Here is a 22,793-nt window from a genome sequence, read left to right on the forward strand (position 1 = left end):
TCCCCAAAGCTTTCTCATATGACTCCATACTAGTACTTATTGTCTGTATTAGTCATTTTTCACATTGAGCCAAACAGGTTCTAGTTTGTGGTTGAAGTGTTTCATGTGCATATGGCCTTTTCCCTCAGCTAAATTATAAACCTTTAGGGGTAGGTATTTGTCAAAACACCTAATAGAATGTTGAATATACAGCAGTCAACTAAAATATTTGTTGAATTGAATGAACAAGCCTGCATTTGTATCATGACCTTGAAATAACCCCAGTTAATCACAATCTTTCCTCATTCCCAAAATATGTCTCTTTGAAGGAGGTGGGGGAAGCCAAGCAAGGATGACTGATCCCCAGAAAAGAATTTGGGGATATCTGAACAGCAATGGAATCATGGTTTTCAATTCTGGCAGCCAAGTTAGCATACTCCCTGTATAGCTTAATGGTGTTAGACAGATAGGACCTCAGAAGCTAAGAGCATAAGCAAAAGCTGCTTTTGGGATTGCTGACACATTGCTTCGTGAACAATACCCAGGACATGTCAGAAGGAGGACATTCAGGTGTCAGGATGGTCTTTCCTCATCTCATGTGCTTATTTAAAAAGGCCCAAGTGATGTAGCATATTTTCTCCCCCCAAAGTGAGACTTTAATAATCCCTCTCCTACAGAGTGATCGAATATGCCTAACCTAAAGCTAAGTAGGACAAGGTCTTTTTTCCTTGGTCTTTCTTCATATCGTCCATGAAGAAGGGGTTTGTTAAGTAATGCTTTATACTTACTGTCTTATGTGCCTCCCCCCATGCCCCTGATGATGAGAGTCACACAGAACAGACATGACAGATGGGTTGTGGTCAGCATTACTGAAGACTGCAGATCTTTTTGAGTATCTGTTTATGCTTAAACATTATACTTAATGTTTATTTAATATGTCAATAATGTAAATAACTGTAGGCAGAATACATAAAACAATTTAAGCGAAAACTGTTTTTGTAAGGAGGCACTATTTCAGAAGCATTAATCTATACATAAATAATATGCTAATTACAAGCCATTCTCATCTAGTCACTAAAGCAATTATCTCAAGGTCATTAGCTTAGTTCCAGTTACCTTATATACCTAAAAGTAATAAAACTGTACTTTAAAAATACTCACTTTTTCCCTAATTGAGATAGGCATTTCCACTCACTAATGAGCTTTTGCTAAAAACACTGGTCCCAGAAGGAGCAATTAATACTTAGTCTTGAAATTGAGAGGATGCCCATCAATTGGGGAATGGCTGAACAAATTGTGGTATATGAATGTAACAGAATACTATTGTGCTATAAGAATAGATGAGCAGGCTGATTTCAGAAAAACCTGGAAAGACTTATCTGAACTGATGCTAAGTGAAGTGAGCAGAACTAGGAGAACATTGTACATAATAAAAGCAACATCATATGATAACCAACTTTGATAGACTTAATTCTTCTCAGCAATACAATGATCCAAGACAATTCCAAAAGACTCATGATGGAAAATACTAACTACATCCAGAGAAAGAACTATGGAGTCTGAATGCAGATCGAAGTATATTATTTTCACTATTTTTGTTTTTTATTTCTCATGGTTTCTCCCTTTTGTTCTGATTCTTCTTTCACAACATGACTAATACAATTTAATACAATTGTACATGTATAACCTTTATCAGATTACTTGCTGTCTTTAGGTGGGGGTGGGAGTGGGGGATGGAAAGGAGGGAGAAAAATTTAGAACTAAAAATTTTACAAAAATGAATGTTGAAAATTATCTTTACATGTGATTGGGGAAAAAATAATATTAAGGAGGAAAAAAAACTTAATCCTGCTCCAATATCACAATGAGAGCAGAAACTGCAGCTATGGGATGGAGAAAAGGTCCTGGGAGGATAAGAGTTTTCTAAGTGGGTCCACAGGCTTTACCTTGAGCAGCTTCATGAGCCCTTCTAGCTGTACCATCAGCTCTCGCCTGCTCTCCTGAAGTGCAGACATTCTCTGTTCCAATTCATCCTTCCTCTGCCTGTTCAGGAGGGGGAAAAAAGCTATCAGAAAAGAAACCTTTAAGAAGAGGATTATAAAAGAGAATAACTCTTGCTTCTTCATGCTGAAATTCTCATTTTGAAAAACTATAAAATCAGTTTTTTTACACTAGATAAAAATTGCCTTGGGGAAATTAAAATTCAGGATTCATAGAATCATAACATTACTTAGAGCTCATGGGGACCTTCCTCAAAGGCTGACTAGTCCAGCCCAGACCCCAGAAGGAATCTTCACCACAGTATACCTGCCACTGGTCCTCAGACCTGTCTAAACCTCCACTACTTCAGAAAGAAGCTGATTTCACTGAAGGACAGTTCTAATTACTAGGAAGTTTTTCCTGACATCAATTTGCCTCTTTGATATTTTTTTACCTAGTGCTCCTTCTGGAGCAGAATAGGACAAATCTAATCCCTTTCACAAAAAGCCATCCAAATACTTGCAAACAGCTATTATATCCATTCTCTCTAGGCCAACCACATCCAACCAATCCTCATATCACACAGACTCAAGGCCCTCCACCTTCCTGGTCACCCTCCTCTGGACACTCTCCAGCTTGTCAGTGTCCTCTCTAAACTGTGATGGCCAGAACTGAACACAGTACCCCATATGTGCTCTGACCAGGACAAAGTATAACAAAACCATCCCCTTCCTGGTTGCCCGCCTTTCTTTAAGCCTCAGCTCCCCTTATCTTTTTGGGGATGTCGCATTACTCTACTAACTCATACTGAGCTTCTGGTCTATTACAACTATTATATATTTTTCTGACAACTACTTTCTAATCATACCTTCCCCGTCTTATACTTGCAAAACATGATTTTTAAAAATTCAAATGGTGAGACAGGTAGGTGGTGCAGTGAATAGAGAACCAGCTCTGGAGTCAGGAAGACCTGAGTTCTAATCCAGCCTCAGATACTTAATACAAAAAAACTAGCCGTGTAACCTTGGGCAAGTCACTTAACCCTAATTGCCCAGCCTTCCCTTCTCCAAAAAGCAAAAAAAAAAAAATTCAAATGCTAAGACAATATATAATTACCTAAAATGAATTTCATCTTATTGGATTCAGCCAAATGCTCTAACTTGTCAAAACCTTTTTCAGGATCATGCCTGTCATTTGGTGACTTGGCTATCATCGCCAGTTTTGTATCATTTGCAAACCTGATAAGCATGCCATCTATATCTTTATCTATGTCATTGATTATAATGTTACACAGGACCAAGCAGAGATTCCTAGGACACTCCACTGTAGACTTCCAGCTACACTGATATTGAACCATTAATAACTACTTGGAGTCTCAAGGAGTTTAAACAGTTCCAAATCCACTTACTTGTATTATCATCTAGTCCAGGCAGACACAACATGTGACCCACCAAAGTGGGTGACTGTCACGTGACATGCAGCAGCCAACCATCTGTCTGTCTGTCACTAGTGACCAACAAGGGTTGTTTACCAGAGGTCACATGACAGCAACCCAAAATTTTTTGGGCCTCAAGTGGCTCGCAGGTCATGTGTTGTACAGGCCTGATCTAGTCTATATCTCTCCATTTTTTCCCACAAGAAGAACATAAGATCTTTTATCAAATTCCTTACCAAAATCCAGTTAAACTTTATACTATTGCCCTGATCTACTCATTTAGAAACTATTAAAAAAAAAAAAGGTGTTAGTTTGATGTGACCTATTCTTTCCTTTAAAATTGCTATTAATGTCTTTTATTTTTACATCACCTCCATTTCCAAATGTTACCCTCCCTTCTTCTATTAGGAAGTCATTCCTTACAAGAGAGAAAAAGAGGGGGGGGAAAGCAATTCAGCCAAACTATCCAAAACATAAACTGAGTCTGGCAGGATATGCAATGTTTCACATTCATAGTTTCCCACCTCTTCAAAGAAGGGAAGGGAGGAACACTTTCTCGGCTCTTCTCTAGGACCAAGCTTAGTCATTATAGTTACAAAGATAACCAGCCTTGGGCCATAAGCCCACCCATTTTCCTTCTTTGAAGGTGTGGGTGATTGTAGATGTGGGACAGAGCACATCCTGCCATACTTGGTTGATGGATTATTGGTTGATTTTGCTGAAATTCCTTTACCTTCTTTCTTTGTCATTCTTTGTTATAAGAGATGGCTTTCTAGGTATAGGAAAGGAGAGGTATACATTTGAAAATGAGAGTGATGAGTTGTTTTGTGTCTTCTAAAGTTGTCTGTTTGCACAATATTGTTACAGTATCAGTAGGTCTGATTTTGCTTATTTCGCTCTGCATTAGTCTGTATCAGTTTTCCCAAGCTTCTCTATACACATCGCATCCAATGTTTCAAATGCCACAAAATTATTCCATTATATTCAAATACTACAATTTGCTTATATACTTTTCCAACTGATGGACATCTACTTTGTTTCCAGTTTTTTGATGTCACAAAAAGTACTGCTCAGTGCATTCTGGTGTACCTGGGGCCTTTTTGACAGGGCAAGCAAGCTGGTCTAGCTGAAACAAGCAAGGAAGCCTGAGGTAGATAACATGTCCCAGGCAAGCCAAACCACTTGCACAACCTCAACCACCAACCCATCCTACCGAGATTCATGGAGACAGCCTATGACCCTGAGCCCAGGTCAGCTCTGCTTCCATCTTGGCCCTCTACATGTTGTATTGTCTCTTAGCCTGATGGAACATGGTCCTATGTTCTTATATCAGCAGTTGTCTTAAGATATTATCATGAGGTGGTTTGTCTCCCTTGTGTCTAATATACCTGCCCTTAAGTTTGAAAGGTTCTCAATGTCCCCCTTGTACATTTCTGTCCTAAGATATCATTTTACCTTTCTTCTCTTAGAACTTTACAACTAGAATGAGAACTCTGAGAAAGAAAAGGCAGTGTACATATGTCTGTACCAGAAATCCTCTGGTTCCACAGAGCCTGCCTTCTCACTTCTGCACAAAGGTAAAGTGCCCTAGTACACCGAAACTCTGGAAGACAGGACTAATTCTACATGTACTCACTCAGTTTGAGAGTAAATAGAAAGCACTTTCAGTTCCTATTATGACATTCATCAGGGTAGGCAAACCGCCCAGAGTGGCTTAATATAATAGTGGCAAAGATTAACTGCTCCAAGTCTGTCTTTTGCTCAAGCTTATTGTAATCTTTATTTTTTATCTCTACACCAATAGCAAAGAATTTTTTTTTTACGATTTTATGTGTAATATACTGGTATCAGAGCTTTGGGGGGGGGTAATAAGATCTTTAGTATAAGACATTATTCCATGAACCTTTAGGGATCCTAGGACCACAGATGAGCTATATGAGATTCTTTGTAGCTTAAGGTCTCATTTGGTCTCCTCTTGTAATTTCATTCACTGAATTAATTAAGATACTATTTAGGGGCAAAACATAGCACTATTCTCAAGAAGAGCTTTAGAAGTTAAATAATGCATGGTCCTTTTGAATAATGCATGCTCTCTTTTACTAGAAAGGAACCTGGGTTCACATCTAGTTCTGCTGCTTTCTATCTGAGTGACTTTATACAAGTCATTGAACCTTCATGGTCTTAAGTTCCCTCATGTGTAAAATGGGGAATTGAATTAAATGATGTCTAAATTTTTGTAGCACTAAATCATATAGTCCTCATCAATCAATCAATCAGTCAACAAGCATTTAGTAAGCTCTCACTATATGCCAGGCACTATGCTAACAACTGGAGATACAAAGAAAAACAAAAAAAACCATCTTTGTCCTCAAAAGGCTTACATTTTAATGCGGGAGACAACATAAATAAAATGAGTTATCAGACAAATACAGTATACACAGAAGACCATCTCAGAGGGATGGCTCTAGTAGCTAGGGGTAGGGGGATAGAAAGGTGGCACTTGAGCTGAATTTTAAAGGAAATCAGGGATTCCAAGAGGCAAAAGTTGGAAGGGAAAGCATTCCAGGCATGAGGGATAGCTAATACAAAGGCTTGGAGATGGAAGATGGAGTATTCTATACAAAGAACAGCAAGTAGGTTCATAAGGCTGGATTTCACAGGGCCTAGAGGGAAGTAAAATGTAAAAAGATTAAGAGTGTCTGAGTAGAAGGTTTGAGGTGAAAAGAATGAGTTCTATTTGGGACATGCTGAGCTTGACAATCCTAACATACAACTAGCTTAAAATGTCTAACAGGCATCTGGCAGGTGGGGCTGGTGCTCTGGAGAAAGACTAGGGTTGGATAAATAGATCTGGGAATCATTGGCACATAGTTGGTATTTCAAATCTATAGAAATTCATGAGATCACTAAGTCAGAAGAGGATCCACAATAGTTCATGTTTACAGATGGTCTAAAAACTTTATAATTCTTAATACCTTGTTCCCCTTTCTGACATTCTGGCACCTTCACTGCAGAAGAAGGTGGTCACATAGGATTAAGAGTCATTTTGTATTTTTGTTTTGCAGACTTTCATAGCCAAAGAATTCATCATCAGTGACCAGCGTACTAGTGATGGGCCTCTCCATGTTTAGTGAGGCCAGTCCTTGGAAGGCAGACATAGTCTGCTACCAAAGCCAACCAAAACCCTGAAGCATGGCTGAATCTGCTGGAGCTTGTGCTCTGCAAAAAAGTCTTAGAATGCAGAGTTACCTTCACCCCTCCATGTGGCAAAAGAGTAGGGCTTTGTGGAGATTGATAAAAAGATAACTATAAAATTCATCTACCTCTATATTGACATGGGGTACAATTATGACAGAAAGTTATGAGTGACCCAAAAGGGAATGGAGCAGGGAGACATACAGAGTAAGTCACAAGTAGGTTGAAGCATTTTTCCAATGATGGATTATGGGCAAGAATTTTTATTTAAGATATTATCAAAGACTTACATGGAGGTATAAAAGAAATGGAGGTAGGCAGGTTATATGGCAAAAGCAAAATGGGTAACAGACCAATATAGCGCATGAATACTTCCCTTGTACTCAGAGACTATAAAATGACCTAGAAGTCCTCTACTACATCAAGGAGATCCTCAGTAGGCGATCTGTGGAAGACTATGGATAAGAACTACAGGAAAATAAAAAGTCATGAATGGGTTACAATCTTTACTAAAGGAGAGAATGCTAACATTCAGTGTATCACAAATCCACAGAAGTAAAACATTAAAAATAAAGATAACGAATTGAATATTGAGTTGCTTCTTCTATTCCAAAAAAGACTCCTCTAATAGGCACTGAGGGTTTGTCCTATTGTTTCTGTCTCCCAGGAGCTAACCGTCCCCACCTAAAGTCGTTTGGAAAGCAAGTCTGGCCACAATAAGGGATGGAGGAGACTTGCTTTTTACCTAAGCAGCCGGAGCTCTGCCAAGAGCGTGGGGTTCTGCTGAGCCTTCTCAGGGGTTGGTTGAGAAGCTTGCTCATGCTCTAAGCGGAGGCGCTGAATCTCCTGAAGGATTTCTCTGGAAAGAAAGGAGAATGTGAATCAGCATAATCACAGCTATTCAAGAGGTAACATTTTCTAGACTCCATAACTTTATTTTCCTTCATTTAAAGTTTTCCAGAAATGCTGTCTACCAAAGCACCCTATCTGAGCATTGGTCCCCTACCCCAGCACTCTTCCTGGTGTGGAATGTTCCAATATGAAACAAATATCTTCCAAATACAATTTAACATTTTCTTGAAGAAAAAACTATGACAATAGCTAAGGTTAAGAGAAGTACTATTGCTCGGGATTTTAAAGTTTAGAAAAAAGGCAACTAGGAAATGTTAACCTTTTCTTCCCTGAATAAAGAGAATTCTTTATGGTTTTGTAATGAGCATTTAGGAGAAACCCTTATGCCACTCATCTTCTAGGAGTATATAGTCCTTAGTCATGCTCTGTTTCTGACTGCTCTGATCCATTTTCTCCGTCAGATTCATTCTCACCCTCAAAAGCCCTAAACCTGTGTCCTGGTTCCTTTCTCTAAGGAGGGCAATACGTTCTCTGTTCTGTCGATATTTTAACTAGATCTTGATTTGTTTTACTTACGATCCTTGAGTTTCCTCTTGGTAAACAGCTGGTTATATGTAATGTTGGTGGTTGGGCCACCTCAACCAACACATAAGAAATAGGATGGATAAAACAGAGAACAAAAGGCAAGAGTAGGAAATTCTGAGAGGAGTAACTAAAAGCTGTGCTGGATGGCACTGGGGAAGTGATGATCACCTGGGCAGAAAGATATCTATTCATAGAGAGTAAACTTCTTGAAAAAGAAACATAAGTTAACAACTATTTTTCAAATGAAAGTTTAGGGCCCTCCTAATGCACTGAGAAAGCAGCACTCTAAAGGGTGCTTCCTTCCTGAGTGATGAGAGTTTGCTGCCCTGTAGGCCAGGCTGAACACCTATCATCGTACAATCTACAAAGTAGCTGCTTGTTTGCAGTGAATAGAATTACCTGTTTTTGTTTTCCAGTTCTGCGATGAGTTGCCTTTGCTGTTTGTTAGCATCAAAGTTAAAGCTGAGGTCAGTTGGGGGGCGGGTCTGGAATGAAGAAGGGAGCAGAGGACTGTGAAATGGGCCACTAAAAATGATTCAGAATCCCATATTTCCCTCTAATGGATTTTCAGTCCTTTCTGTTTTGTGTAGATTGAGAGGTCCATGGTAAAGAGGATGGCAAGACCCGAGTCTGAATCCTGTGCCTAACATTTAACTGCTGAAGAACCCCACATAAGCCACTTAACCTCTTGTAATATATATTTTCTGAAAGGTAAAGTAGAGATAGATAATAGTACCTATAGTTGGTAGGTCACAGGATTGTTGTATGTGTTCTGGATTCACACAGATTAGGCCCAATTATAAAGGTTTCTGAACAACTTTATGGCTTATGTCCCCACTCAAGATTTTTCCTGGGAATATCAGAATGTAGCTTATGTCTAGCTTTTCCTTCCCAAAAGAAAAAGGTCCCACAATTTCCATTCAAATACATCAGTTAATAAAACATTGAATATAGCATAGGTTTTATTTAATAAGCAAATCCAACAGGCATATACTCAGCCCGGGATAGTGAAGAAAAATGTTTTTATATGGGGTTCTTAAACTGTGGTCCATTAACTTTTAAAAAATACATATCTTGATAATTATTTCAATATAATTGGTTTCCCTTGTATTCCTATGTATTTTGAGGCATTTTTCTAAGAAACAAAACAATGTATCTTCTTAACTGCCTCTCCTTTGTAAAGGGCCCAGAGTTTTCCAGGCAACTTCATTTCCCATCAAATGCTCTTCTTTTTTTGACTCCAAGAACATTATACCCAGTACTCCCTTGGGTCCCACCTCTATCTCCTTCAGCTTCCTTTTGTGTTTTATCATTCCATTGGATTATAAGATTCTTAAGGGCAGGGGCAGTCTTTCTTGTTCTTATTTATGTCCCCAGAACCTAGTAGCTCCTTGCACATAGTAGGCACTTAATGTTTACTGATCATTTATTGACTAAGAAAGGGTCCACAGGCACCACCAGATTGTGCCAAAGGGGTCCATGACACCAAAAAGGTTAAGAATCTATGCTCTAGTAGTCCCACTTTTCCCAGGGGTTGGTTGACTTAGTTCATTGGCCATATAGTATCAATGAAGGTACAGCACCTCTTCCAAGCCTCAGATCTTTCTTCTGGGGGCAGGATGGGGGGAAAGGGGATGCATAGACTTTTCCACCAGGGAACCCAATCCATCTAGCTCTGTGCCTCCACTTCTGGTATCTGGTCACCTCCCTGTTGATAGGTCTGTGATTGCTACTCTGCTGCTCTCTCTGATGAGGGAGATGCCTTTCTGTTTCTTGCCCTGTACAAGGGCTTCTAATGGAAGGCTCTATACCAATCTACCTTCTCTCATAAGTGATCCTTCTTGGTAGACAGTGGCTCTCTTTCTTGTTCCAACTGCTTCCTACTGATGAGTATTTGTATAACTTTAAAGATATTTCAAGAGCCAACTCCTCTCTGAACTTCATCAGAAGTAATGTGCCAACTTATTAATACTCTCTGCTGCTACAACAGCATTAATTATTATAAAGTTAATATGTAAGTGCTGGGACCTCTCTTTTTTGGGGGGGAGGGTATCCATGTGATTTCATTTTCTGGCAAATTCCTTTACTGATATAATCATTTTACAACTTAGTCTTAGAAAATTACTTAGAGAAGTGAGAGGTTAAGTCAATTCTAGAAGCATTTATAAAGTACATACCATATTCTGCTGTGATTTCATTGGAATATGTTAACCACATCTACAAACATAGCTTAGCACCTGCTCTACTGGGAGGATAAACTAAGGATCACATGGGCATAATGTGTCACAGGCAGAATTTAAACCGCATCTTCCTTCCTCTAAGGCCTTTCATCCAAGATCCATGTGTCCTCCTACCCCTAACAAAATCTTCCCTTGTAATAAATAAATACAGTCAGGTAAGACAAATTAATACGTCAGTGACATCTGTAAACATATGCCTCATTTTGCACTTAGGATCTCTGCTGAAAGGCAGAGAAATGATTCATCATCAGTGCTGCATATATGCAATCCAACTGTGACTGCATATTGTAGCCCAGAATGCATTCACACCTGCATGCTGTATCATTCTATATTCCTTATTCATGTTTCCCCCCCTTGTGTGAATTGCTAACACCTTCCCATTGAAGAAGCCTTCTAAGTGTTCCACATTTCAATGCAATCGGTTAAATGTCATCTGTAAAGGGAAAATCTCTTCCACTTGCTCTTTGTGTAGGAGACACTGGCGAATACCTTTGGTGAGCATGCCTCTCTTATTCTTCAGTTGATACTAATAATTAGAAGATCCTGGAGTAAATTTTCCTCTGTGGTTGCAGCTAAAAAGGATCTCTTATATGATAGTAACATAGGCATAGCTGTATTTTGAAGGAACCCTTAAGACTGCATTTTGCTCTGAGTCAAATGTTTTTTTGCAATGGGTAATAAAAATGGAATCTTATCTCTCCCCTACAATTTTTGATCAAATGGAGATATGGTCTGTTGTAGAAAATCAACTGGGAATATTTGCTTGCTCCCTTCTGGCATTTTCATTAAGCATGTCTTTGATATATGCACAGATGATTATGAGATCTTATAAAGATAAGAAGGAAATGACCAACTACTCCAATATCTTTGCCAAGAAAACCCCATGGATAGTAATGGCACACTGTAGTCTGTGGAGTCGCAGAGAGTTGGACATGACTAAAAGACCCAATAACAAAAAAAAATGAGAAAATAGATATTTGAGCTTATTAGCTGCTGCTGTCTTCTTTTTTTCTCCTTAAAAATAATACTACAACTTGTGATCTTTTCCATTTTGGAGAAGCTTTCGTTCTTAGATACATCTTAAAAATTAAATCCTGAGTGCTTTTAAAATTGTGCTCCAAAAATTATGCTCTATGCATATTTGGTCAGGCCCAACCAACTCTTCTTGGCTTAGTTTTCTAAAGCACCATTTATGTTTCCTCTTCATTTAATAATGTGTCTAAATGTGATAGTTCAAATGTCATATATGGTGACAGATTGTTAAAGGAATGTCTGTTTGTTGTCCTTCCGTTTTATTAGTGCTTTCAGAATGGTGGAAGGAAATTTCTCTTGCCTATGCTTATTATGAATACTGCAAGGCAAGATAATCAAATATTCTATGAAATGATGTTTCTTGATGAGTCTGTGAATATAGCAAAACTCTTAAAACTCTCTTTATTCACCTCTTCAAGAAGAGCTTGTGAATTATCCTTTCACTCAATTTCAACTTCTCTGTGTCTTATTTTATTTGTTGGTTGTTGTCCTTCATTCTTGAAGACCAAAATGACATCACTATGTTAGTCAAGTTATAGGTGTGCCCTACTGTGACTGATCAGACCAGTATGAGCTCAGAATGCTCTACCACAGGTCAGGCACAAATAGACCATATGAATATTCGGGGTGGATTCTCTAAACTTGCACATCATGTGTTTCTTTTGAGCTACTTCAATTCTGCTTTGCTCACAGAGTATAGCACCTTCTCTGAGGGCACACCATCTGGGTGGTTCTGTGCCAGTATCTTCCATGTCACAAATCAATTCCAAAGTTCTTCAGACCTTGAGAGTGTCCTTGTATCATTTTTTTGTGAGCACTTGTCCTGGGCAAGTTCTCCATAAAACAGTCTTTTTTGCCAAGTATACATTCAGTATTCGAACATGTTCAACCCATTGGAGTTACACTTTCTGCAGTAGAGTTTGAATACTTGTTTAGTTTAGTTTGAGAAAGGACCTCAATGTCTGGTATCTTATCCTGACAGGTGATCTTCAGAATCATCTCAATCGCTATTGTATTTGTGTTGTGAATGTAAACACAGGTATGGTTCAATTTCTCTAAAAGTGTATTCACTCACCCTTGTCATGAGACCAAGATATCTCATATTTATAGTATGAATATAATGTTTACGGAGAGTCTAAAAACTCTTTAGTCTCAGGACCTATTGTTTCCCTTCTGTACTATGCAGAAGTGGCTGAAAGCTGCTCAAAATTGTATTTATATATTTTTATTTCACTGATTGCCATGACAAAAGAATCCATCATTGTGTGGTCAGCAAGTAGTCGATGAGCCTTTCTGTGCTTAGTTATCTGGGTCCTCAGATGCACTCAGACAGAATCCAACAACAAAACTGTGCCAGAAGCTTTTCTGGCCTCATACAGAGCTTGTGCTCCATTGGCACAGCCTTTGAGAACCCAGGGTCATTTCTATAGCACAATGAGACATCAGAGTAAGACTTCACTAAAGAACAAACTGGAGGGTTATGTTCATTTTCAATCCTGAAGTTAATATATGTATTTTGCTCTGTATATTTTCCTGTTGGCTCGAGATCATTTTCCTCTTTGTATCAAGGAGACATTTCATGACTGAGATAGGAATTTTTTTTCTAGTCTAGAGTTAGAGAATTTAATGGATACCTCTTTAAATGAATGATGCCTTGCAAAGAGAGGATGTTCAATAAATGTCTGTTGAATTAAAACAGAATTACATTTAGTGTTCCAAAATAAATAGGGAAAAGAAAATGGAATAAAATAAAGCCAAGTTGGTTATTTATGACTATATCTTAGCAAATTAATAAACAAGCCTTTATTAAGCACATCCTATGTGCAGGACCTTGTACTTGTTGGGGAAACAAAAACCAATGGAAGTAGTCCCTGCCCTGGAGCAACTTACAGTCTAGCAAAGGAAGACAATGTGTAGGTATATAGAAATAAAAGAATTTTTGAGAGGTCATTAATAACAAGGAGAGGACTGGGAAAACATGAAAGGCTCATATAGAAGGTGTCATTTGAAATGAGCCTTAAAGGAAACCAAGGATCCTAAGAGGTGGAGGTAAAGAAGGAGTACATTTCTGGCATGGAGAACAACCAATGCCAAGGCATGGAGATGACATGTATGAGGAACATGGTATGTGTGCAGGGAAGTAATGTGTAACAAGGCTGGAAAGGCCAATCGGGGCAAGGTAATGAAAAGCTTTAAATGTCAGAGGATTTTGTATCTGATCTATCTCATCTATTATCTTAAAGATAATAGAGAGCTATCAGAGTTGACTGAGTAAGGGTGTGGCATGGTCAAACTTAAGCTTCAGGAAAATCACTTTGATAGCTATGTGGAAGATGGATGGGGAAGGGGAAGGGGAAAGGGAATGAAGCAGGGAGACCAATTATGAAGAAAGATTCCCAAACTTATTTGGCCTACCACCCATTTTTCAAAAAAATTACTCATCCTCCCCCTGGAAATCTACTTTCTTTAACCTTTTAACTTTTTAAAATTTGTATCATCTTTTTAAAAATGTAACATACTTTTTTTTAAATGAAGCATCTTAAACAAATTTTTTTTGTAAAGCTGTGGTTTTTTTCCTGCACTGAAATTCTGATGGTGTAATATTGTCATGTAACTGTATAGTATCATGTTGTAAACAAATCATTACACACATATTCCTGCTGATGCATGCTGTACTTCCCAACAATGTGAGACACACTCAATTGCCAACACTTGCTTGTTAAGACCTATTGGTAGACTTAACCATGGATTGGTTATGACTTACATTTTGTATGTTTATTTGGAAAACAATGTAATCCCTATGACTTTAACTCTGTTACACAACAGATGACATGTGGGAATGGTTTTTCAAAATTTTCTTCTCCCCTTTTCTTATGCTTCCATTGCCACCTTATTTTTATTCAACACCTTCCAATTGTACCTAAGGCTACTATTGACCCCACCCATAATTGTAGTGCCCCCAAGGGAGTGCTATTGCCCATTCTGGGAACATATGAATTATGAGAATATTGACTATGTGAGTGGAGAGAAGGGGGATATACATGAGATGTCAAAGTATAAATGAAAAGATTTAGCAATAAATTGGATATGTGGAGTAAATGAGAATGAGAAATTGGGGTTGGCTCATCAAATGGAAGAGTGGTGGTGTCTTCAAAAGGAAAAGCAAAGTTCATAATAGGGGGTGGGTTTTGGGAGAAACATGAACTCTATTTTAGATATGTTGAGTTTGAGATGTCTACAAAGCATCATTTGAAATGTATAAAAGGCAGTTGGTGATGCAGGACTGGAAATCAGGTAGAAAATTAGGGCTAGACATAAAGAACTAAGAGTCATCAGAACAGAGTTGACTAATAAAGCCTCACAACCTTATGAAGTCATGAAGAGAATATGTAGAAGAAGAGGGTTGGGAGACACTCACAGTTAGGAGAATGTGGAAGATGATTTATGAAAGGAAAATGAGGAGTATCCAGATAAGTAGGAGAAATAAGAGCAGTGGTGTGTGAACCCACAGAAGAAAGAGTTGGTCAACAGTGTTAAATGCTAACGAGGGTTGAAGAAGAATGTGAGTTGATAAAAGACAAATCAGACTTGGCAGTTTAGAAATAATTGGTAACTTTGGGGAGAGGAATTTGTTTTGATTCAGGAGTTTTACATTTAGAATGCTAAATGCAATTCAGTCAAAATTCCATAATTCTGATTTTTAAAATTGTTAGTTTCTTATTCCTACAAATTTTTAGGTCATTCCAGGAACAAAGGTGTGATTAATTCATAAAATCAAACAATATCAGGGTAAAAGCAACCTCTAATCCAACTCCCTAGTTTTTGCAAGTGACAAACGAAATTTAGAGTGGTTAAGTAATTTATTCAAGGACACACAACTAATTAGTGGCAGAGTTGAGACTAGGACAAATTCAATATAATAAAGGTTTCCTTCATAATTAAAGATGATGCTATTGATCCATTAATTGGATATGAAGTTTATACTAAAATACTCTAATGCATTTGTAATCTCATCAATCTCAATCAAATCCCTTTAATGACATGTATTTCAGTCCATACAAGCCTATCCACCCTGTGTAATTCTCTAATTGATTTAAATCTATGAAACTTCTATATAAAATTATAGTCAATGTTTCTATCCTTCCCTCCATTCATTTTCCACTTTCAGCATCAAAAATTGTTTCAAGGAGAATTATTTTAATTGCATGTTATCTTTTCTCACTTTTTATTTTTCTAGTTTTGTATTAATTGTTATCTTTGCTCTAAGCTCTAACACATGGTGGTCTGACTGCATGCAGATAACTTATTCAGGAGTGACTCCTACATCACTAATGAATTGTTTTATGTCTGTTAAATATGATCAATTTAAAATTTTTTTTTAGTTCAACACATCCTATGCTTCCCAATTTTATCCCTGGAGAAAGCTTTCATGAAGTATAGCTGTGAGGCTTCTGCATAATCTCTTAGTCTTTGGTCTCTGTCATTCTTTATTTGAGAACTGTATTTTCCAACATATAATTTGCTGTTCTCACCTATGCCTACCTTTGCTCTCAAGTTACTGAATATCAAAGTATATACTGATTTCTTTGGAAAGTTTTATTGTACTACTTGCATAATTTCTCTACTTCTGTATTCCCTGTGAGAAGTTGGGTGCATAAGCTATGTGATTATTTGTATGACGATCTTTTAAAAAATATATAGATTCTTATGAGCACTGTGATATGTTGATCAAATGTCCAATGAAATGATTCTTGTTGCCTTTTGAGGTATGATAAAAATTGGCTGGGCCAACTCCTTTGTTTGCTTCTGAAATGAGATTCTGTGATCCATTTTGTTACTGAGCCACAGCTTTCTTTCACCTTCTAGTTTCATTTGTAATGAGTGTCAAGTTTTATATAATTAACTTCCTCCAATATCAGGCCTATTTATTGGTAATTGGACAGATATGTCACATTTAGAACACCACAAGTAAGTTTAACTTTTACAGATTGTCTAAAAACAGTGGGATTCTCAGAACTCTCTCCCCCTTTTGCTAATACTCTACTACTAATAATGTATCACATAGCACTGGGGGCCAATTGGTATGTATTGTTGTTTTGATGGGTTGCCTGGGATAAAGAATTATCACCATGTGGACAGCCTACTAGAGATGAATTTCTCCATATTCAGCAAGGCTGTAACTTGAAGAGTAGACACAGTCAGTTATTGTGACCATCCTCAAAGCATCCAGCATTGTTCACATATTGCTGGTACAACCTTCAAGAACCTACTTACTGCCACACTCTGATAAAGCAATGGAGTAAGGTTTAGTGGTTTATGGGGTTCTACAAAATTTTGCATTCCTCCCATAGCATTTTTGCCATTCAGAATTTTATGACCCATAAGCTATAAAATTCAGATTGACTTTCAAGTTCCACGAGTTCCTTTGGGGTCATAAGATCTACATTGGATTAAACCCTGGGGATGAACTCTGACATAAGATCAATCAATGGCAGGGGAAGAATTCTATACCAGGACCAGTCTGGATGTTATGTACTATATAAGTACACTGTTCCTCAGGTTCTGCAATTGATTTTTGATTCAGTTGGAGAAGAACCCAAGAGTCTTCAAGTAAATGAAAACCTCTTTAAAATTCTCCCTCTAATTCCCAAAATGAATCAACTTTTGGAACCAACATTCCTATCATAAAAGGCCCTTTAGCATCACCCTGGATTTTTCATGAAGACTTCAAGTCCAGTCTATAACAGAGCCTCCCTTGAGAAAAGCCATTTGGAACCTATACTCTAGGTGTCTCAGAGTAAGCCTACAAATATGGTACAGACAGAGCCTGAGCTACAAAATGGCACGTCTTTTTTAGGCAAAAGTACTATTCCATGGGGACTCCGTTTCTGATAATCTAATAAATAGCAAGTATTGGGATAACTCTAGGTATATGAGTCTTCTTTCAATAAGCAATGGAGAGAAATAAAACGTTATGCTTGTTATTTTCCAATGTTACCTTTTGGATATCCTACTAAAGTAAGCTCCTAGTTCTCTAGGGAAGAAAATTTAAGATCTCTAAAGATGCTAGTCTCATCATATTTAGAGAAGATACATTTGGTAAAATTACACTGCTAGTTTTCATGATACACTGTCATGTGAAACCTTTCCCTAGTGACAAATGCTATGCTTGGAAATTCAATATTGTGTTGAGGTTATGGGTAAGTTTAAGAACACCCAACTCCTTTCATGTGGTCTCATGTTATGTATTTATATTTACTGGCTTCTTGAATTATCCTAATTATGAAAGAATGATTCTTCTATAAAATTTCAACAGACCTGTGAGATCAACAATGTGGTTACTCTATCAGTATAAACTGTAACCCACTCCAACATTATCCTGTGTGATATTCACAATGCCCTACCACAGATCCTCCACAGAGCATCAACCTAATGTGTTAAAGACCTTCTCTAGATCTTCTTATATTTTGTTGGCACCAATGCAGCACTCAGGCTGTCCATCTATCTCCTATTCTTGCTAGATGACTAGGCCATTTCCTTTTCTGGACACAGAATTTTTGATGATATCCTGAATTCCACTTCTTGCATGTGGGTCATCACTGGGAATATGTTCTGTATACTCAACTTGTGCCCACAATATCTCCCCATTGACCTTTAGATCACCTCCAACTTTGATTTTTCACTGACAAGGTATCTCAAGATTTCCAGTACAGGTGCACTGTCACCCTGGTCTCCCTTTCCCTGCCACTTCCCAGCGGATTGGCTTTGGGACTAACTTTTTACTGCTGTCCTCCCTTCTCATGGAGTGAAGATGGCAACCAGATTCTTGGTGCATGAGAAGATCTGTTTTGACAAATTCAAGATGATGTAGAGAGAAAGTTCTATGAGCAGATGAACGGTCCCATGCCCTTCTCTTCCCAACAGAGCACAAACACCAGCTCTTCCAGTGGTCCCCATGGGGACCATAGTGAGCTGGTCACTGGAATTTCCAATCTAGACGCAGAGAACCAGAATCTTTGGAGTGTGATTCAGAACCTACTGCTCACGATCTCCAAGCTTGAAATCTGGCTGTGTACCCTGGAGAAATGCTCCCCTTCCCACTGCGCTCTGGCTTCTCAGACTCATCATGTATCCTGTATGCCAAAGGCAGAGCTAACCACCACATCACCCACTAAGAAGATGGCCACCCCAGGAGAGGATGGTGATGATGATGATGATGATGATGATGATTTTGACTTGTTTGGTAGCAATGATGAGGAAGAAGACAAGGAAGCAGCCCAACTTAGGGAAGAATGGCTTCATGAGTACGCAAAGAAGAAAGCCAAGAAGCCGGAGCTGAGTGCAAAATCTTCCATCTTCCTAGATGTCAAGCCTTGGGATGATGAAACAGACATGACAAAGTTGGAGGAGTGTGTCCATTCCACACAGCTGGATGGACTGGTCTGGGGAGGGTCCAAGCTGGTGCCTACGGGGTGTGGCATTTGGAAGCTGTAGATCCAGTGTGTGGTAGAGGATGACAGGTGGGCACAGACATCCTGGAGGAGATCACCAAGTTTGGAGATCATGTGCAGTGTTGACATCGCTGTTTTCAACAAGATCTAAAAGGCCCCTGAACATGTGTGAATCTGTAACCAAATTAAAGGCTAGATTTGAGGTGCTTGGGCTTGTTCTGAACTGGGGTCTCTAGGGAGGGAGAGGTGGGAAGGGCAACCTCTGAGGAAGATAGGGCAGGGCCCTGACCTTCCCTCTCATGGGGGGAGAATAGGGCCCTCGAGAGATGCTTCAGCTGGATTTGGGATGGTAGCATATGGCATCTCTTGTGGCTAGTCCTCTGAGCCACACCAGGATTCTCCACTCCATCAGGGCCCAGCATTACTGGACCAGGTCAAAGGCCATAGGGTATGGAGCCTTAAAAGTGAATAAATGTAGAAAAATGGCCAAAGGGGAAAAAAAAGATTTGCTAGTACACATCACCAGGAAACTTTTTTCTTTTGTTTTTAGATAAGTCATTTCCCCATATGATTCCTCCACTGAACCCTCCCTCATAATAAAGAAAATCTATTAAACATAACTATTTTATATAATGACTACATTTTAAGAGCATTTACAGGACAAAATGGCAGAGAAAAAACAGAAACTTGTCTGAGCTCTCCCCCAAACCTCTCCGAACACCTTTAAATAATGCCCCCCCCCAAAAAATTCCTAGAGTGACAGAATGCAGAAAAATGACATGGTGAAATAATTTTCCAGCCAAAGACAACTTAGAAGGTCAGTAGGAAAGATCTGTCCCACCTGGGTGAGAGTAGAGCACAGTTTAGCACAGGCCACATCAGCTCAGACCTCAGCAAATCATGAGCAAGCCCTTTGGAGTCACGGAATCAGGAGCAGCAGCTGCTTTGAGAGCTCTCAGCCCATAGATGGTAAAGGGATCAAACACTGGTCAGGAGATTACAGAGATCTCTTGGCTATCAGGGAGCAGAACTCTGTTGCTTTGCCCATACTCAGATCTGGGTCACAGACCTAGGTGGCAGTTTCAGGGTGAGGAGGAACCACTAGTACACCAGAACTTGTAGCCACAGTGGTGTAGAGACCCTCAGCATAGTTCCAGGGCAGAAAAAGAGCACTTATAGTCACTCATAAACCAGAGTATGGGCCAGAAGAGTAGTAAACACACTTCTCCTTGGATTTATACCTCCTTGGAAGAACTGAAAACTTACAAATCCCTAGAAGTATCTCTGAAAACAGCTACACAAAACCCCTGAAGCTTGGGCCAGGGTGCCCTCTACCCTGGAAGCAGAGTCCCACTTTAGCAAAGAGTTAAAAATATGGAAGTAGGGTAGAAAGATTAGTAAATGACTGAAAAAATTCTGACCATAGAAAGTTACTATGTTGACAATGAAGATCAAAACACACACTCAGAAGAAAACAATGTCAAAGCTCCTACATCCAAAACCTCCAAGAAAAATATGAATTGATCTCAGACCATGGAAGATCCCAAAAAGGATTTTAAAAAACAAGAAAAGTAGAGAAAAAATGGGAAGAAAAAGGAGAGTGATGCAAGAAAAGCAAGTCAACAGCTTGGTAAAGGAGACACAAAAAATACTAAAGAAAATAACACCTTAAAAAATAACAGAATAGACTAAATGGTAAAAAAAAAAAAAGTACAAAAAACAACAAAGAGAAGAATATCTTAAAAAGTAGAGCTGACCAAATGGAAAAAAATGCATAAAAATTCACTGAAGAAAAAAAAAACTCCTTAAAAAGTAGAATTGGCCAAATGGAAAAGGAAGTACAAAGGCTCTTTGAAGAAAATAATTCTTTAAAAATTAGAACTGAACAAATGGAAATTAATGACTTTATGAGAAATCAAGAAACAAAACCAAAAGAATAAAAAAACCCAGAAGATAATGTGAACTCATTGGAAAAACTGACATAGAAGCTAGATACAGGAGAGAGAATTTAAAAATTATTGAACTATCTGAAAGCCATGATCAAATAAAGAGCCTAGACAGCATCTTTAAAGAAATTATCATGAAAAACTGCCCTGATGTTCTAGAATCAGGAAAATAGAAATTGAAAGAATCCACCAATCACCTCCTGAAAGAGATCCCAAAATGAAAACTATCAGGAATATTATAGCTAAATTCCAGATCTCCAAAAAGGTTAAGGAGAAAATATTGCAAGCAATGAGAAAGAAACAATTCAAGTGGAGCCACAGTCAGTATAACACAAAATTTAGTAGCTGCTATATTAAAGGATCAGAGTGTTTCAAATATAATATTCTGGAATGCAAAGGACCTAGGTTTACAATGAAGAATCACCTATCCAGAAAAACTGAGTATAATCATTCAGGGGGAATGGAGATTAAATGACATAGAAGACTTTCAAACATTCTTGATGAAAAGACCAGAGCTGAATAGAAAATCTGACTTTCAAATATAAGACTCAAGAGAAGCATAAAAAAGGTAAACAAGAAAGGGAAATCATAAGGGACTAAGACTAAAATTTCCTACATGGGATGATGATACTTGTAACTCATAACTTTTCATTAGTAGGGCAGTTAGAAGGAGTACATATAGATGGGGCACAGGTGTAAGCTGACTATGAAGGGATGGTATCTAAAAAATAAAATAAAGGGGTGAGAGAGGAACACATTAGGAGAAAAGGAAAGAGAGAGGTAGAATGGGGTAAATTATCTGACAGAAAAGATTCAAGAAAAAGCTTTGACCATGAAGGGGAAGATGTGGGTGAGGGGGGAGTGAGTGAACCTTACTCTCATCAGAATTGGCTCAAAGAGGGAATAACATACACACTTAATTGGGTATACAAATATATCTTACCCTACAGGAAAGTAGTAGAAGGGGATAAAAGAAGGGGGTAAAATGATAGAAGGGAGGGGAGATTGGGGGTAGAGGGGATAGTCAGAAGGAAAATACTTTTGAGGGGGGACAGGGTGAGAGAGAAAATAAAATAATCAGAGGGGGGTAGCATGCAGGGAAATATAATTAACAATAGTAACTGTGAAAAAATTTTGAAGCAAATTTCTCTGATAAAGACCTCATTTCTCAAATATATAGAGAATTGAGTCAAATTTATTTAAAAAATGTTATTCCCCAATTGATAAATGATCAAAAGATATGAATTGTTTTCAGATGAAATGATCAAAGCTTTCTATAGCCATATAAGAAAATGCTCTAGATCATTACTGATTAGAAAAATGTAAATTACAAGAATTTTGAGGTACTACCTTATACCTATTAGATTGGCTGATAGGACAGAAAAGGAAAATGACAAATGGTGGAGGGGATGTGGGGGGGGGGTGGAATGAGACATTAATGCACTATTGGAGTTGTGACCTGATTCAAACATTCCACAGGGCCATTTGGAACTCTGCACAAAGGGCTATAAAACCAGCAATACCACTACTAGGTCTATATCCCAAATGAGATAAAACCCCCAAAAGTAAAAGGACCTATATGTACACAAATATTTGTAGCAGTTCTTTTCTGGGGGCAAAGAATTGAGATTTGAGGGGATGCCATCAAATGGGGAATGGTTGAACAAATTATAGTATGTGATTGTAATGGAATATTACTGCGCTCTAAGAAATGATGAGCAGGATGTTCTCAGAAAAACCCTGAAAGACTTACATGAACTGATACAAAATGAAATGTATGGTATGCAAAGTAATAGTAATATTGTAAAATAATCAACCGTGAATGACTTATTCTTAGCAATACAATGACTCAAGACAAGTCTGAAGGATCTATGATGAAAAATTCTGTCCAGCCCCAGAGAAAGAACTGGTGTCTGAATATAGATTGAAAAATCTATTTTTTATTTTTTTCTTTATTTTTCTTGAGGTTTTTTTTTGGGGGGGTCCTTTGTTTTCTTTCATGACAAGACTAATATGGAAATGTTTTGTATGACTACACATGCATAACCTATACTGAATAACTTGCCTTCTCAATAAGGGGGTTCAGGAGGGAGGAAGG

The 22,793-nt window shown here is 38.3% G+C and overlaps 1 protein-coding gene, 1 long non-coding RNA gene and 1 pseudogene across 12 annotated transcripts in view; 2 read left to right on the forward strand and 1 right to left on the reverse strand.

Annotated features, from left to right (window-relative positions):
- The window catches only part of LOC138149102 (uncharacterized), a 258,992-nt gene that overhangs the window by 116,497 nt on the left and 119,702 nt on the right, over positions 1-22,793 (forward strand). Inside the window, exon 2 of the long non-coding RNA XR_011165239.1 lies at positions 7,257-7,497. This is a non-coding gene — a long non-coding RNA (uncharacterized lncRNA). The remainder of the gene's footprint in view (positions 1-7,256; positions 7,498-22,793) is intronic.
- Positions 1-22,793, reverse strand: part of DTNB (dystrobrevin beta) — a 375,244-nt gene that overhangs the window by 85,070 nt on the left and 267,381 nt on the right. For all 11 annotated transcript variants that reach the window (XM_069071996.1, XM_069072001.1, XM_069071997.1 and 8 more), the window contains 3 exons: positions 8,426-8,511; positions 7,335-7,448; positions 1,926-2,022 (listed from right to left, as the gene is read on the reverse strand). In XM_069071996.1, the coding sequence (XP_068928097.1) occupies positions 1,926-2,022; positions 7,335-7,448; positions 8,426-8,511 (297 nt within the window). The remainder of the gene's footprint in view (positions 1-1,925; positions 2,023-7,334; positions 7,449-8,425; positions 8,512-22,793) is intronic.
- On the forward strand, positions 13,761-20,393 carry LOC138149101 (elongation factor 1-delta pseudogene; annotated as a pseudogene).

Source organism: Petaurus breviceps, unplaced genomic scaffold (assembly GCF_028583685.1).
Source record: "Petaurus breviceps papuanus isolate PSGF00001 unplaced genomic scaffold, PetGlider_PUasm1.0 90845, whole genome shotgun sequence".
NCBI classification, from domain to species: domain Eukaryota; kingdom Metazoa; phylum Chordata; class Mammalia; order Diprotodontia; family Petauridae; genus Petaurus; species Petaurus breviceps.